Here is an 18,138-nt window from a genome sequence, read left to right as displayed (position 1 = left end):
AGTTAGCTCTTTTGGAGAATCCCAGAGCGCTAATGTCAAGGGGGAACCTTATGAACCCTTTCCAAATAAACTACTTACAAATATAAAATCGGGATCTTGTCTTTTAACGTGTAAAGTCATTTTCACATTTTAAACAGTTTATATTAGAGTTCCTCTGTGAATTTTTCAGAGTTGAATAGTCATGTGCCATATAACGACATTGGGTCAACGTGGACCACGTATACGACGGTGGCTTCATAAGATCGGTCCCATGAGGCCTAGGTGTGTAGTGGGCTACACCATCTAGGTTTGTGTGAGTTCGCCCTACGATGTTCACACAGTGACGAAATGGCCTAATGAAGCAGTTCTCAGAACTTATCCCCATGGTTAAGCGACACATGACTGTAATTGCACGAATATCTTTTTAAATTGTAGATGGAGATGTAGAGAAGAAAGGGGAAACTTTAGATGTATTTTCTCAGTAATGCCTATTTTCAGTGGGAGTTTTAAGTGAGAAGAGTGTAAAAAACCCAGTCTTTTTGCAGTCTGCTACCACATTTCTAACTCCTGATCATTTATCTTTTTTTTGAGACCAATTAAAATGCTAACTTTAAGTATAAAGCTGGTGTTTGTTTATTTTGGGTCAGATTTACGCATTGACCTTGCCGAGAGAGCAGAGGGAGGAGGCACTGCCCCTCAAAGGTGGATGGTTTTGCTGTTTAGGTTTTTTTCAGGTTCTTCCCTGCCTGGTTCCAGAAAGATTTTAAGTTACTATAGATAATACATATTTGTAAATGGTGCCTTTATGTTTCATCTGTTGAGTTTCTGAGTAAAATTTTCTTTGAAAAAAGGGTTTTACCTCTAAACAAAGTTCGAAGATCAGTAGATTAGATGACCCCTGAGGTTACGATGCTTGAGCTCCTTGATTTCCTTCAGGTCTAAGCTTCAAGTAGGGGTCCTTTGATTTACTTTAATCAATGAGAAAGTTAGGTGCATTACATTCCCAGGGTATGTTAGTTACATGTGTGTTATAGTTAACCCCAAGTAGCCTTCATCCAGCTTCCACATTTAGTGACCTTTTTTTTTTTAAGATGGGCCCTGAGCTAACACCTGTTGCCAATCTTCCTCCCTTTTTTTTTCTCTTCTCCCCAAAGGCCCCCAGTACCTAGCTGTGTATTCTAGTTGTGGGTCCTTCTGGTTGTGCTGTGTGGGACGCCGCCTCCGCATGGCCTGATGAGTGGTGCTGGGTCTGCACCCAGGATCCGAACCAGGGAAACCCCGGGCTGCCGCCTGGGCCGCGGAAGCGGAGCGCACAAACTTAATCACTCGGCCATGGGGCGGGCCCCAGCAACCTTTTGTTAATCTTGTTTCATCTACGCCGCCTATTTTTCACCTTTTTTTGCCTGGAGTATTTTTTTAAACTATGGTAGGACATACATAACATAAAATTTACCTTTTTAACCATTTTTAAGTGTACAGTTCACTGGCATTAAGTACGTGCACGATGTTGTGTAACTGTTACCACTCTGCATTTGCAGAACTTTTTCATCATCCCCAACAGAAACTCCATGCCCATTAAACACTAATTCACCATTCTCTCCTCTTCCAGCCCCTGGTAACCTGTGTTCTACTTTCCATGTCTAAGAATTTGCCTATCCTAGGTACCTCCTATAAATGAAATCATGCAATATTTGTCTTTTTGTGCCTGACTTACTTTACTAGAATAATTTTTTCTTTTTTTTTTTTTCAAGGACGATTAGCCCCAAGCTAACATCTGCCGCCAATCCTCCTCTTTTTGCTGAGGAAGACTGGCCCTGAGCTAACATCCATGCCCATCTTCCTCCACTTTATATGTGGGATGCGTGCCACAGCATGGCTTGCCAAGCGGTGCATAGGTCCGCACCTGGGATCTGAACCGGCAAACCCCAGGCTGCCAAAGCGGAACGTGCAAACTTAACCCCTGTGCCACTGGGCTGGCCCCTAGAATAATTTTCTCAAGGTTCATCCATATTATAGCATGTACCAGAATTTCATTCCTTTTTAAGGCTGAATGATATTCCATTGTATACCTGACTGGAGGTTTTTGGGGTTTTTTTTTCCTGATTTTTCTCCCCAAATCCCCCCCAGTACATAGTTGTATATTTTAGTTGTAGGTGCTTCTAGTTGTGGCATGTGGGACACCGCCTCAGCATGGCCTAATGAGCCTAACAAGTGGGGCCGTGTCCGTGCCCAGGATCTGAACCCTGGGCCACCGAAGCAGAGCACTCGAACTTAACCACCCGGCCACGGGGCCGGCCCCCATGACGGGAGTATTTTTAAACAGATTCCGCCCCTATGTCATATCATTTCACTCCTAAAAATGGTAATGCTAAGCGATAAGAACTAAAAAAACCTACACCACCATTAATTCCTTAATAACATCTAGTATCTAGTCCTTGTTCATATTTCCCTGATTGCCTCAAAAATTGCTTTTTTACACTTGGTTTGTTCTAATCAGGAGCCAAAGAAGATACACAGCTGTATTTGGTCAATGGCACTGAAGTCTGTGTGCTTTTGACAGTTGAGGCATTTACCTCTGGCCTGTGTTTCTGGAATTGTTGCTAGTAACCAAGCATTTGTTTGGGAATGATTTTCCAAGACAATTATTATTCAAAAACCAACGAACTAGACCTTGAACTTTGCCTGTGGACGGCAGTAAAGCAGCGTGTCACAATGGTGAGCACTCGGAGCTGCTGGCGGCGTGACAACGGGTTTTTAGTTCTTAACAAATTAAACTTTCCAAATAGTTTTTTGGGAAAGAATGCCAGTCTAGTTGTTTTAGTCTTTTTGTTAACCATATGCATGTAAACTGGAGCTCTTTAAAAAAGAGCGCTCCTAATTGCCTTTTTTACCCCCTATAGGCGGCTCGGTGCTGAACTGGGGAAGTCTGTGGTATATCAAGAGACCAATGGAGGCAAGTTAAAATTACTTCTTAAACACCCTTTGTTCTCTAAACTCTGTTTAATTGGCTGGCATGTTTTTAAAAGGCAGATGTCACTCATGTTCAACACAGAAACGCCTTTCTCTTAGCGTTAGAGGTGTAAGTGGTCATTCCATGCTTCCTTTACGTCCTGTCTTCTTTGTTCTCCTCTCAGTCTTCTTTCCTCCTTTTCCAAGATAGTGCAAATGTCCTGTTGTTTTAGAATGAAAAGAGGAGAGCTGTAGAGAGTAAGTTCTTTCTTCTATATTGGGCTGGATTTGATAAACACTTTTTACGTCTGTCTGTCTGTCTCATTAGGTTATCAAATGGCGTCAAGAGCCATCTGCTTTGAGTTCATCTCAGTTTTTCTCTCAGGTCTCTTGTAGCCTCTCACCGTGGGTTAGTAACCCGTTTTTGCTGCCATCTGGGTTTCTGTGAGAGCTGTCACATTAAGTGATAATGCTTGAAGGCACTTTGTTGATGGCCAGTGTCCTGGGAATGCTGCCTCCTAAATCTCCTAGTGGGGCCATATACTTCAGGTTACAATGCCCTTATTCATTGTGAAGACAAGTTAGTATAAAATAATCTGGAATTCTTTTTGCAGAGTTGAAAGCCTGGATTCGTGATTCCGTGCTTCCTTTTCTCTTTCTAAGGTGTAACCATCTATGGTGTGAGGAGCTTGAGGGGATAAATTACTAAGACATGATGTTTAGGGATCTGAAAAGTCAAAATATTTGAAAAGGGAGAGATAATTTAGTGGATAGTTTAATGGAAAGCACACATTTCCAGGGAGTGCGTAAGTTATAATTATAGTTAAAAAATTATAATTAAAAAAATGTGTGTTATAATTAACCTCAGATATCCTTCATCCAGCCTCCACGCATAGCAACTTTTTACTTGGTGCCTTTAGAAACTTAATCTACTGCCAGGGTGAATCAGGAGATGTCAGTATTTTAAAAACTTGCAGATGAATGCAGATAGGTGAAACAGTCTATTTAGCAATAGATGTTTTAATTCACAGTGGTGGCGTTCGAGGCTCTCATGAAACGCAGCTCTCCGGGAGGAGGAGGTGGTTTAAGAAGACCTTTTCCTCCGTTTCCATGCCCGTTGTTCTCGGCCTCCTTATCCCTCTCTCGGGCTGTTGGAGTAGCTTCCTAACAGGTCTTCCTGCCTCCGTTTTCAGCCTCTCTAGTCCATTCTACTCACTTCTACCACAATATTTCGAAAATACAAATATTTTTGACTTATTATTGCCTAAAATCCTGTCGGCCAGAGTCCAGTCTCCTTAGCAATCGCGGGGGGCCCTTTGGGATTGGAGTTCTGCCCACCTCACCTGCCTTGTCCTCCTCATGTCCATCAGCCCATCTTGTGCACTCTGGCTCAAGTGCACACCTTCAGTCTGACCGCTTCTCACTCCCCCACTGCGGCTGCTCTGGTCCAGCCTCCCATCTGTTGCTTGCCTGACTCCTTCAGAAACAACCGGAATAGTCTCCCTAGTGTCACTGTTGCCCTGCCACAGTTTCTCTACACAGTAGCCCCATCCTGTCACCCCTCGCATCCTTGAATCCTGCAGTGACTCTCCCATCACCCTTAGAATAAAATCCAGACTCCTGCATGGTCTGGCCCCTGTGGCTACCTGACCTCCACTCTATCTTTCTCCTCATTCACTCTGCTTTCCAAGTGGATGACTCACTGCCCCTCTGCCTGGCACCCTCTGCCCCCATGTCCTTGCATGTTCCCTACTCCCTTCCTCACTGCACATTCCAGCTTGCACTGAGGCCCTTGTTTCCGGCCCTGTTATTTCTCGTTCATCACGGCTGGTCTTTCTCTGCAAGTGGCCCGGAGAGTGTGCCAGCCTTTGCTGTTGCATTGCCTCTCCTGGGTCAGTCTTCACCCCCTCGTCCAGGTCATCCACTTTGGGACCCCAGCACAGCGCCTGGCACAGAGGAGGCCTCAATGTTTGTTGAAAGAATAATAAGGATGTTAACCTTTGGCTTCTTTATTTGCTGTAAGACTTTTGCCCAAGCGTCTTGTCTCTATTTTGGTGATGGATTTTCTTTTGGACCCTGAGATTGTATGTAGACATATTTGTCACTTTTGCCTTCTAGTCTATTTTTGGCTTATTTTCCCCGTAGCTTGACTATGTTTTATACATGTACATGTCGTTCTGGGATCTATTAAGAATTATTTGGGTGACTAAGTGATGCGTTGGTTTAGATTCATCTTTACTGCCTCCAAATGCTGACTAGTTATTGCATCGTGAAGTGCTTTTCTTAAAACTATAGAACGTTTTTGTTTTTCAGAAACAAGAGTTGAAATAAAAGAATCTGTTCGTGGCCAAGATATTTTCATTATACAGACAATACCCAGGTAAGAGTCAGCACTGCTTTATGTATCCATTTTCTTCTCAAAATCTTAGTGAAATAATTCATTATCTTATGTGAACAATGGTGCAGTTTTCTTTAAATTATAAATGTGTTTGCGTGTTAAACTAAGTGCTTCCCAAAGTACAGTGATGGTCTTGGAATTCCTGCCCTGTTTATCACATTGTACTGTTGTCTGTTTACTTGATCATCTTCTCCAGGCTTTAAACTCCTCAAGGGCAAAATAGCTTACCTCCGTCTGCACTGAACCTGGGCCAGCGTCTGTCTGTTCAACTCTGCTGGAGAGCTTTTTGTTGTTAAATGCATTGCGTAGCTGCTACTCTTTCATCCCCGTCAAGACAGTTTTCTGCACTGCATTTTGTTTTGCGCAGGGGTCCGTGTCTAGCCTGTCTCGTTGCAGCTGTCATTCTGGCTGCTCTTTCCCTTCGGGCCGGAGCGCTGACCCGGGGCAATCCTAGCCCACCTGAGTAGGAGGTTCAATGTGGGATTACCTCCTCGCCCCCTGTCACAGAGAATGAGGTGGTTAGACTATGGGTGCCTTTGAAAAATCCAGGCCTTCGTTTCTGGATCCATTTGGATTCCTGAGACCACGTTAGTAATAGGAATGGCACTGAGCGCCAGCCGTTTGCGAGTACTTCATATGTATAATTTTTAATCCTAAAGACAAATCCTACATGGCACCTATTCTGAGCCTCAGCGAGATTGTGATTAACAATAAGAAATAGATATTTGGTCTTCCTCCCTTTCCTGGCACAGACCTTTGGAATTTCTTAAATGATAAGAGCAATCAAGTTGTCTTATTGCTCACAACAAGCCCCTTCCAACCACACCTGAGTTTATGTTGATGAGGTGATTTTTGGAAGGCCCCTAGATAACCAGGGCATGGGGGTTGGTTGCCAGGGGGAAGCAACCAGGTGATTAGAGGGTTGGAACTTTCAGCCCCACCCTCCCGAGGGTTGGGGATGGGTCCCTCATCAGTAGCCACCGTAATAATGCTGCAGTGGACTGTCGCATTGCTCGTGTTCGGGGTATATCTGAAGGAAGATTCCAAGAAATGGAATTGCTGGGTGCAAGGACCCATGCATTTGTAGTACTGGTGGCTGGGCTGCACTGATAGACATTTGTAATATTTGTAGTATTGATAGATACTTCTGCCTTGCCCTCCGTTGGAGATATACTAATAATTACGTCTCCTCCAGCAATTTTGGTCTTGTATTTTGCCTCCTGGTGATGGGAATCTTTTTGCCCAGTGCTTTTGTTGGACACTGCATCTTAGAAATGAAGGGAAGACTTGAGAGGCTTGCCCAGGAGTAAAAGGCATGTAATAAGGGAGCTTTGACACTCATGGCTGCTCCCTGGCCTTCTGTGCTTATCCTGGTTTTTGTTGGTAGTGAGTAGTGAGGTTGCATTGTCGACACTTCCCCATCCCCAATTCTTGAGTTCCTTAGGACATGGGAGAGAGCTGCAGGTGACCCTAGGTCCTTGGCTTGGCCACCTGAGAGTACTAAGAGCAGTTTACTAGTTTATCAAGGGGTGGAGAAGAGTAGAAGCGTGGCCTTTGTTACCACAGATAGGCCAGTTTTGACATTGATCCTCCAGGAAATACAGGGGCCTAAGTTCAAAGGCAGTATTGGTTAGTAAAGTCTTTTAACTGAATTTATGATAGCAAAAGAATGTGTATCGTGTAAAGAATTGTTTATCTTTAATAAATCTTGGTGTTGATTTGCAAGTCTACATCTTAACCTGGAATTTGAGCTCTGACTTGAGCTCTTCTCTAGGAAAAGCATTCACTTAGTACGATCAGTCGGGTGCCAGCACTCGAGCAGCTGTGCTCTTGGTTCCTGTGTTCTGTTACATGTATTTAGGATCATCCCTGAGTTGGGGGAGGAACTAACAGGTCTGACCTCCTCACATCAGAGACCCTGTTTTCTTGGATGGTCATGGATGACACTGTGACTGAGGGGTTGGTGCGCTGCCTCCCCTGCCGTTCGTAGACCCCTGAAGCACGTTGTTGGAGAGCCAGGATGTTGATCACTTTTTCATTTTCGTGATGAGTTGGGATTGTGGCGGCTTTGACGCCTTGTGTGAAAGTATAGTCTTTTTTGATAAATTCCTTAATCATAGGGTTGACTAGTAAGACTGAATGTTTTTATAGCACACTTTCCTGAGGCAGCTGAGTATTCTTTTCCCTTTACTTTTATTTTGATTTTCGGAAGCAGGGAAGAGCTGTAATAACAGTACTAGCCAACTTGGCAGTGGCTGGTATGTGAAGTGTGTGAAGCTGAAGGGCTCCGGGTGGGCTGTCTCATCCAGTCGTGCCCCCACCCTCAGCGTCATCCCTCTGTGTGTTCTCTGAACACACATTTCCATATTCGGCTTTGCATGTGCATGTGTGTGTTCACGCGTGCCAGGGAGAGAGACAGCTGTGTCCCTAATTTTCTCTGTTGTGACGCGTCTCCCTCCGTATCCCCATTGGAAAACAAGCTCAATGAGGGTGGAGTTCTCTGATTCAAACAGCATCCGGCCTGGAGGAGGCACTTGGTGATTCTTCGTTTAATGGATAGTGGGTTTTGACCTTCCGTGTTGCTAACGTTTGTAGTCCCTCAAATCCTTGTGGAGTGAATTAATGAATACTACGCGATCTTTGTGCCTTGCTGTCCTCACAGGATAACTGTGGTTCCCCTCTGCTGCTCTTAGGCCTCAGTGAGCCCCTAATACTTGATATTTCCTTCCCCACTGGGTCTCACCTGGAACTGCACAGACTTTTGGGATTCCTGTCTGTACTTTGAAATTCCTGGTTTTAGCTCTGACTTCCCTTAATATGTCATAAGCAGTGTAAGTTCAGTCTACTGGCATGGCAGAGTAACGTGCACTGTTAATAGGGCTGTCCTCTTGTGATCTCGAAACAGCGTGTTGTTAGTCTCTTTTGTGGTAAGAAGTTGCATTTTATATAATTCTCCATTTCGATATCTTGTGGTAACCAAGAATGTTCAGTATAAATATTGAATACATGCAATCTGGAGTGACACTGTGGGCGGTGAGAGAGGCTAACCTTTACCAACGAAGGATCACCTGTGTGAATGTTTTCCAGGGAAAGGACAGAATAAACAGAGAAACGAGTTGGTTAATGGCTAACTAGGAAACGTGCGGGTTTTTCACTTGTACTTCGGGTATTAGAGAATTTGGCCAGAGGAGGAGGTAGGGAGCAGTCCGCGGAGTTGCAGTGGAGAGAGTGAATGACCATGACGGTAACTTTACATGCGTGTCTCCCCACGTGGAAAGGCCCCTTTCTCTGTGACGAAGCAGCCCAGGCATACATGGTGCTTTGGAAAGCCAGACCGCTGTCCTGGGGACGGTGAGGTTCCCTCGTGTGTACCTGTGTGGAGATTTAGTAGCCACATTTCTCTTCCCGATGGTTCAGTTTAGTGTTACCAAAGCAAAAGTATCCTCACCAGGCAGTTGCTGTATCTCTTAGGATGTTGGGGATGGGAGAGGAAAATTTGCAGAAGGGACAAAGAGAGTGTGTGTGTTGTGTGGATGTGTGTGTGTATCCCACACAAAAAAGCTACTGGCTTCGCCACATTGAACTAGTGTTTTTACTGCTCAACAACTAAAGAACACAGAGAATGTAGTTTTCTGGTATTATCTGCTATAAATAGTTATATAGATGAAGGAGTATATCTTACGGACTGTCCTATTGTAGAGGAAGAGGGGATCTTACCTCCAGCAGTAAGGTTGATTTTAGACAAACAGCCCGCAGCTTGGACATTCGCGTGAGCTCAGTCGCCTCCAGAGCCAGCATCCCGAGATGCAGCGTGTTCCCTCTTGTGGTGCTGTGTCTTTCAGAATGGCTTTGGAGCTCTTCTGGAACCACTTTGAGAACCTGTGGGGTATTGCTTTTGACTCCTTCCAGTAATAGTACAGTTTTGGTTGTTGAAGATGGAGTGAGTTTTTGGGAAGGGCAACAAGCCGTTCTGAATGAAGTGATTGTGTTGCGTAATTGAAAGGTGTGCTCCTCAGGGAGCTGCCACGTGTACTGAGCAATGGAACTGTGTAAAGTAGATATGAAGCTTACACAGCGTTTTTTGAAGGACAGTTTTCATGTTTATGTTAAAACTTGTACGTTGCTGTAACATAAGAAGACTCGTTAAAAGAACATTTCCAGCTTATTTGCTGCAGGGGATTAATTGTTGGAGGTGGCGGTGGAGTCCCTCCTGCCCCATTGCCGTGTTCTCATGATTTCCATCTATGGTCTTGGTCTGTCTTTGCAGTCTTGGACAGTTTAATTGATGTATATAGACCATGTCTATATCCTCACCTCACGCTCGTTCTTGCCTATTGAAAATGATAGAACAGTAAGGGCTGAGTTTAATATAGAATGTGATTATCTTAGAGAAAAGAAAAATAGTCAGTTGGTAAACAATTCACATTGTCCTACTTAGGTACAAAGACGACAAGAACTAGCGCGGATGTACTCGGAACGGTCTTAGGGAACAGATAAACAAAGCAGAGGCTGCCAACCAACTTTTCTTCACTCTCTTAGCCTGCAGAGGAACTGCCTGGTGTCCAGTTTGTCCAGTGTCCGTCAGCAAATGGGGAAAGCCAGTGTGACAAAGGCCCTTTTGTTGCCTTCCTGAGCAATAAGGGGTAGGTGTGGGAGGCTTTCCTTAGCCTTGTGCTGGAGGATGTTGAATTCCTTGGCACAGGTCCTTAGGAAGAGGAAAAAGTGAAAAATAAAAACCTCATGGGAGAAATTAGTAATTAATGGAAGGAAAGGTATTCTGAAATCAAGGTTCCTCCAGAATCGTTCATCTCGTTAGATGAACATCTTACTATCTGGGCCTCCCTTGTGGTGCGCTGTCCAAACCTCCCTGTGTCATATGGTTGTGTGTTATAAATGCTCTCACAGAGCCAGCTAAAAACCCGCCACCTGGACAGATAGTCTTTCAGAATCCATTAAATTGATTTCATCTCTAAACATATTGTTGGCATTGGGATCTGGTGTAAAAAAAACACAGCTAGTGGAGCTTTTGTAATGCCACACAGTGTGACATAAGCAGGTTAAGAAAGCCCTAATTTTATTTCTGACCTTGACAAGCAGTCTCTACAAGAAGAAGGGCTTTTGCCATAGTGAGTATGATATATGGTGCGTATAGCGCCTATGGTGTTTCGTCTAGGCCTCAACTCCTAAGTTACATTCTGTCCTCCGAGTAGCGTGCAGGCTTCCAGCGTAACGTTCAGAGCCCACAAGGCATCAGTTTAGACGATTGGATGCGGGCACAGCAGCTCTCCTGTCTGTGCACTAAAGTACAAAAGACTTTGGGAAGGGGGGCGTTCTTCCGTGAGTTTCATGTGCCCCTTCTTGGGACGAATGATTGCCGCAAGAGTGGTCCGGTGTGGGCCTCTGGCATTCTCCTAAGATGTGGTCAGCCTTGTTTGCTGTTTTATCTCCCCCACCTGACACAGTGCCTGACTCAGGTTGCTCAGTAAATATTTGTTGTATGAATGATCTAAAATTGACCAAGAATTATGAATTCTCAGATACTTTGAAAGTGTTTGGTAAGTGTTTTGTCCCGATTATACCAAAAGGTTGTGTGTCCTCTGACCTTTTGATGCCGGACTTTGGACATTATTAATTTGGGAGTATGAGGGAGAAAAATGTTCCAGTTTGTTTCAGGGGAAGGAAATGATAACTGGGAAAAATGTAGCCTATCAGCCATCCCAAAGGAATGTCTTAGTTGTCTTAGAGTGAGCCCTGAATCCATTATACCTACCCTGGGAGACATGTTTTCATGACAGAACCCTGAAATAGTTAATGAAAAATCCAGATTACAAAGGTGAGGTTAGAAGTTCCACCAGTGGAATGCGAAAGTGGAAATCATTGTCAGAGTAGAAAGATGCCTTTGCGATTGCTCACTCCCAGGTGCACTGAGGATGGATTCCCTTAGAGAGAGATGGAGACATAAAGTGGAAGAGACTGGGAGGAAATAGCCTGCGTCTCCTTCAAGCGAGAAAGCATCTCGTGATGAGTATTTCATTTAACAACTTGCTCAGCCAGCGTTTAAGTCTCTACTGTGTTGATGGCAGGCTTTCCATTTGCTGTAAATGAGGGCAGCATTGCTGCTGCGTATCAGATAATTCAAGAACTGACACCAAAGACCCTGCCCCTCACGTGGGTGGGAACTAAGACATGGGAAATGATCCCCTCTCTCTGTGGAAGGCAAGAGAGACACTTCTGACCCAAAAGAGGGGGATGCTTGAGGACACTTGGATAATCCAAAGAGGAGTAGGAGGAGGCTAGAGAGATGTTGAGCATTGGAAAAGCATCTGGAAGGATTTCAAGCCTTTTTTTTTTTTTTTTCAAAGATTGGCACCTGGGCTAACAACTGTTGCCAATCTTTTTTTTTTTCCCCTGCTTTATCTCCCCAAACCCCCCTGCACACAGTTGTATATCTTAGTTGCATGTCCTTCTAGTTGTGGGATGTGGGACGCTGCCTCAACGTGGCCTGCCGAGAGGTGCCATGTCCGCGCCCAGGATCCGAACCCTGGGCCGCTACAGCGGAGCGTGCGAACTTAACCACTCGGCCACGGAGCCAGCCCCTCAAGCCATTTTTTAAGGGCAGAGCCCACCTTAGGCTTGATCAGCCTTGGCAAAGGGTATCAATCCACATTCATTAAAATTGGAAATAGCCTTTCCTTTGAATATCTTTCAGATTCGTATTTCCCTCTTTGTCTATCTGGGTAATCTTTGTTAGAAATCTGTCTATCTCAAGGAAAGAAGGGATGGAGGGGATTTTTGAAAACAAGTTCCGAGACTTCCCATCCTCCGTGTTATTATCCTCCACCCTTGAAAGAAACAGTAGACCACATCCTTTCTGGTAACGGCAGCTCAAGAGAAGGGAGCGGGTTCCCTTGGCATTTGCAGGAAAACAGTGTGCTAGCATGCTGGACTGCGTCTACGATCCCTGGTATGGTACAGGCAGACGTTGGTTAACGCTGGTCACCAGCAGCTTACATCTGCTTCACATGCCATTCCAGTGATTGTGTCGCTCGCTGACAGAAGATCTGGGCAGAGGTGAGAGTGGATAACTGCTGTGGTTTTAAATAACCACTGATGAAAGTCAGAGCTTACATGGCTGAAAAGAAGAGTTCATAAGCTTTCCCCTGTATGTATGAAGTGCCATCATAAGCTAATGTTGATGATAAAATACCTGTGTAGCACCCATCTTGGCAGCCCACATTAAATTGCTGAAGTTGAGATCTTTTCTAGGGGTTAATAAGTGAAACTGATCTAAAAATAGAAATTTTCAACTGTTTCAGAGATGTGAATACAGCTGTGATGGAGTTACTGATCATGGCTTACGCTCTGAAGACTGCCTGCGCCAGGAATATTATCGGAGTCATCCCTTATTTCCCCTACAGCAAGCAAAGCAAGATGAGGAAGAGGGGTTCCATTGTGTGCAAGCTCCTAGCTTCGATGCTGGCGAAAGCAGGTGGGTGCGGACAGGGCCCCTGGGCGTCCAGCGCTGTCCTTTAGGACTCTTACCTTCTCGAGATTAGTCCATACCTCAGACAGCTAATTTGGGACCTATTTTCTCTAAGCGTTGTTCATTAATTACTTGTTCCTTATTTCTTTTTGCATAGTTCTGGTCAGGGTTATGTGAGCTTAGGTAGAAATTCATATCTTTTTCTTTTCCCTTTGTCTTACTTGAGGACGAATCGTCTGCTTCACTGTTTTCTACTCTTCTCTCATCTTGGACTTTTCATCAATCTGTCACTTCTTTTCCATTTCATCTTGTCATCGTTAAAATTTTGGCTGGTGAACTTGGCATTCATATGTGACCTTTTGAGCTTCTGGTCTAAATTTATGTATTTGCCTTAGTTAGCTAAGTTCTATTTATGTATATAGTATTAAAACTGGATTTTTCTTTTACTACTTCTTCAGCTTACATATTCTTTTTTTCTCCCTGATTCTCTTTCTGTCTAGCAGCTCATTTTCAAATTGCTTTTATTCTGTTTTTGTAGCAGTGACATACTTTCTGGCCTATGAATCATATATATTTGAGTCCTCAGAAACATATTTGAATTCCATTCTCTCTAAAAACGTATAATGTTTTTGAAAGGAACAAGTAATACTGGTTCTTTGCTCTGGAAGTTTTGCGCTGACCTTTGTCCATTTGCAGTGTATTTATATATGTACTTTTTTGTTGTTTAGCACTGTTGATTATAAGAGTATGTCTTCATTGGTTTTCTATAAGAACTCTACTTGACCTGTTCTTTTCTCACATATAGAAATTGTTCCAGACTCTTCAGTATCTTTGTGTTATATGAATTTCTTTTCTTCTAATGTGTATATTACTTTGCTTTTGCTTTCTTATTCCTTCTGCCTTAGCCACAGTCCTTTGGCGTTTCTTCCTAGATTCTTTAATAAGGCCTTGCTATTTTTTACGTCTATTATTTCTTCAGTATTTATTAATTCCATATTTATGTTTGTGCTTCTTCCTGATTTTTCTTTTCTCAATTTTCAGGACCAAGCTAATAATTACGGTAGAGGAGAGCACTTTTTTCTCAGCTTTGGCTCTTTGTCCATGTGGAAGGTTATAGGCTGCTTTACAGTAGGCTTGACATGTTCTTTAGCTCATTCAGTTTTGTTAAGGTCACAGATGAAGTTATAACTAGTGTGCTTGCTCACGGTACCCCGCCTGCGGTCCTCTGTTAGGAAACGAGCTGGGCGTCTAGTTTGTATCCACTGTAGCCGTTAACTTGTAGGGGTGAACTTTGTAATTTTTTGTTTTAAAATTTCAGGTTTAACTCACATTATCACTATGGATCTTCATCAAAAGGAAATACAAGGCTTTTTCAGCTTTCCCGTGGACAACCTTAGAGCCTCACCTTTCCTGCTTCAGTATATCCAGGAAGAAGTGAGGAGCCACCAGCAAACTCCCCATTGTCCTCAAAAGAGACCCCATGTAGTTTTCCTCTGGGACCAGATTTCAATACTGAAGGCACATCAGAGGGTCTTTCCCTTAAGTCTTACTGCCCGAGGCAGCCAGAGAGGGCCACCACTTAGGCACGGAGGGACATATTTTTTAAAGACATTAAAAATGGATTTCCTTCTAAGTATCTTTAGCAGTTTACTTAGGTTATCTAAAATGAACATTTTAAGAATTATTTTTTATATTCTTGATGTAACAGACTTTTGCAATGATGTTAATTGATAAATGTTAAAAAATTTAAAGTGTGTAAATGAAATTCTAGCATATTTGATTGCTAGTATAAGAGGAAAAAATGTAATACCAGCATCTGAGTGTTATTTTTTGATAACTTTTCTGTATTTTCTTATTTATCCTTCAAATCTAGATTCCAAATTATAGAAATGCAGTCATTGTAGCTAAGTCTCCTGATGCTGCAAAAAGGTAAACATGCCAGACATTTATCACATCCCAGTGGGCGTTTCTGAAGTCAAAATGAGCTGTTTTGGAATCCAGGGTCTGTCATAACACGGCCTGTAAAAGCTCATTGGCTCGAGCATTCCCCCATGTCACTGTCACATCCTGCACCTCCAGTCTCCAAACAACACGAGTGTTTCTCTGAGTTACTCAGTTTTCCTTTGGGAGAAAGGGAAGTTCTTCCTTCAGTTTCTCAGGAAAAGGAAAACTGTGAGGCTGTGAGCACTTCAAAGGCAATGGTTTTTAAGAGACTTTTTTGAACAAAGTTCTCCTGAAGATGAATGTTAGAATATTGGACAAAGGGTAAAACCAGAATTACCTAGAATCAGATACCAGCCCACATCTCAACTCATGTGCCTCTGGAGGCATTTACATTCTTGCCTGGGCCTCCCATTCTCACTTGTATAAATAACTCCTAAGTGTGTCCCTGAAAGGTTGAAGGATGTTTCCATTTTATGGTTGACAAAGTGATGAACGCTTGGGTCTTCTGCCTATGAATTTCGCCATTTCCCTTTGTCTTTCTCTTAGGGCCCAGTCATATGCTGAGAGACTGCGTCTGGGTTTAGCTGTAATCCATGGAGAAGCTCAGTGTACAGAGCTGGACATGGATGACGGTCGTCATTCTCCCCCAATGGTCAAAAATGCTACTGTCCACCCTGGCCTGGAATTGCCATGTAAGATTAGCTCTGTGTTTTAATTTTGGTAAAATTTGTAAATTGAAGAAAGTTTTGAATAGTCTGAATGCCTAGGAGTTAATACCTATGTGGATGTATGCTGTCTTGTTATTTTTAATAATTGAACGGTATTGCATTGATTTCCCCTTTTGTAAAAGGAGATTGTGTTGCCTGCATTTGCAGACTGTGTAAGGACAATCGTGCTAATCTGGGTAGCACTTAGTATTCAGAGAGTGTGAAATAATTTTAGCTTTATTCAAAAAGTTGTATGTGTAATGGTGTGAAATCTTAAGCTTTTGTATTTTGGTAAGATGAGTGATCATAGAGCAGGCTTTTGTGATCAGGTCACTTTTAGCACTTGTTTTAGTAATATAGCCTTTGACCTGATACCTGACTAACTTGTCATTAATCCAACACTGTGAAGGCTGTTTACTTCTATGGACTTTTGAGTGGCAATAACCTACCTTCTATACTGGAAAATGTATAATGCTTTTTAGAGGAAGGAGATGATTTCTTTTAAAAATCTGTATCTATTTTCCATGTGTCAGAAATGTACAGAGATTAATAGGGTAGAAAAATATTAGAATGGTTACACCTCAAACAGATTATTTCATTTTTTCCCCCTTTTTGAGGAATGTTAGCCCTGAGCTAACATCTGCTGCCAGTTATCTTCTTTTTTTTTTAATTAAGGTTATAAAAGTTAACATCCTTGTGAAATTACAGTTGTACATCATTATTAGTCATGTTGTAGGTACACCACTTCACCCCTAGTGCCCTCCCCCCACCCCCCTTTCCCCTGGCAACCACCAATCAGTTCTCTTTGTCCATGTGTTAACTACCACCTATGAGTGGAGTCATACAGAGTTCGTCTTTCTCTGTCTGGCTTATTTCACTCAACATAATACTCTCAAGGTCTATCCATGTTGTTGTGAATGGGACAACTTTGTCCTTTTTTATGGCTGAGTAGTATTCCATTGTATATATATACCACAACTTCTTTATCCAATCATCAGTTGCTGGGCACTTAGGTTGGTTCCATGTCTCGGCTATTGTAAATAATGCTGCAATGAAGATAGGGGTGCATGGAACTTCTGGAATTGCTGATTTCAGGTTCTTAGGATATATACCCAGTAGTGGGATGGCTGGGTCATAAGGTATTTCTATTCTTAACTTTTTGAGGAATCTCCATACTGTTTTCCATAGTGGCTGCACCAGTTTGCATTCCCACCAACAGTGTATGAGGGTTCCCTTTTCTCAACAGCTTCTCCAACATTTGTCACTCTTGGTTTTGGATATTTTTGCCATTCTGACAGGTGTAAGGTGATATCTTAGTGTAGTTTTGATTTGCATTTCCCTGATGATTAGTGATGATGAGCATCTTTTCATGTGTCTATTGGCCATCTGTATATCTTCTTTGGAGAAATGTCTGTTCATGTCCCCTGCCCATTTTGTAATTGGGTTATTTGATTTTTTATTGTTGAGTCTTCTGAGTTCTTTGTATATTATGGAGATTAACCCTTTGTCGGATAAATAACTTGTGAATATTTTTTCCCAATTAGTGGGCTGTTTTTTTGTTTCAATCCTGTTTTCCCTTGACTTGAAGAAGCTCTTTAGCTCGATGAAGTCCCATTTGTTTATTCTTTCTATTGTTTCCCTCATGTGAGGGGTTATGGTGTCCAAAAAGATTCTTTTGAAGCTGATGTCAAAGAGTGTGCTGCCGATATTCTCTTCTAGAAGACTTATTCTTTCAGGCCTAATCTTTAGGTCTTTGATCCATTTTGAGTTTATTGTAGTAAATGATGAAAAAGAATGGTTGATTTTCATTCTTTTACCTGTGGCTGTCCAGTTTTCCCAGCACCATTTGTTGAAGAGACTTTCTTTCCTCCATTGTAGGCCCTCAGCTCCTTTGTCGAAGATTAGCTGTCCGTAGATGTGTGGTTTTATTTCTGGGCTTTCAATTCTGTTTCATTGATCTGTGCATCTGTTTTTGTACCAGTACCATGCTGTTTTGGTTACTGTGGCTTTGTAGTGTGTTTTGAAGTCAGGGATTGTGATGCCTCCAGCTTTGTTCTTCTTTCTCAGGATTGCTTTAGCAATTCGGGGTCTTTTGTTGCCCCATATGAATTTTTGGATTCTTTGTTCAATTTCTGTAAAGAATGACGTTGGAATTCTGATTGGGATAGTGTTGAATCTGTAGATTGCTTTAGGTAGTATGGACATTTTAACTATGTTTATTCTTCCAATCCGTGTGCATGGAATGTCTTTCCATCTCTTTATGTCGTAGTCGATTTCTTTCAAGAAGGTCTTGTAGTTTTCGTTGTATAGATCTTTCACTTCCTTGGTTAAATTTATCCCAAGGTATTTTATTCTTTTTGTTGCGATCGTGAATGGGATTGAGTTCTTGAGATCTTTTTCTGTTAGTTCATTGTTAGCATATAGAAATGCTACTGATTTATGTATGTTGATTTTATACCCTGCAACTTTGCTGTAGTTGTTGATTGTTTCTAATAGTTTTTCTATGGATTCTTTGGGGTTTTCTACATATAAGATCATGTCATCTGCAAACAGCGAGAGTTTTACTTCTTCGTTGCCTATTTTTTTTTTTTTTTAAAGACTTTATTTTTTCTTTTTTCCCCCAAAGCCCCCCAGTACATGGTTGTATATTCTTCATTGTGGGTCCTTCTAGTTGTGGC

At 42.6% G+C, this 18,138-nt stretch overlaps 1 protein-coding gene across 2 annotated transcripts in view; it reads left to right on the top strand.

Annotated features, from left to right (window-relative positions):
* Positions 1–18,138, top strand: part of PRPSAP1 (phosphoribosyl pyrophosphate synthetase associated protein 1) — a 39,806-nt gene that overhangs the window by 1,634 nt on the left and 20,034 nt on the right. The window contains exons 2-7 of one of the 2 annotated variants that reach the window (XM_014839896.3): positions 2,880–2,932; positions 5,242–5,308; positions 12,643–12,815; positions 14,128–14,243; positions 14,683–14,738; positions 15,300–15,445. In XM_014839896.3, the coding sequence (XP_014695382.1) occupies positions 2,880–2,932; positions 5,242–5,308; positions 12,643–12,815; positions 14,128–14,243; positions 14,683–14,738; positions 15,300–15,445 (611 nt within the window). The remainder of the gene's footprint in view (positions 1–2,879; positions 2,933–5,241; positions 5,309–12,642; positions 12,816–14,127; positions 14,244–14,682; positions 14,739–15,299; positions 15,446–18,138) is intronic. The other variant, XM_014839898.3, reaches the window with a different exon arrangement.

Source organism: Equus asinus, chromosome 13, assembly GCF_041296235.1.
Source record: "Equus asinus isolate D_3611 breed Donkey chromosome 13, EquAss-T2T_v2, whole genome shotgun sequence".
Lineage (NCBI taxonomy): Eukaryota > Metazoa > Chordata > Mammalia > Perissodactyla > Equidae > Equus > Equus asinus.
The sequence above is the reverse complement of the archived record's forward strand: the minus strand, read 5'-3'. Positions and strand labels throughout refer to the sequence as shown.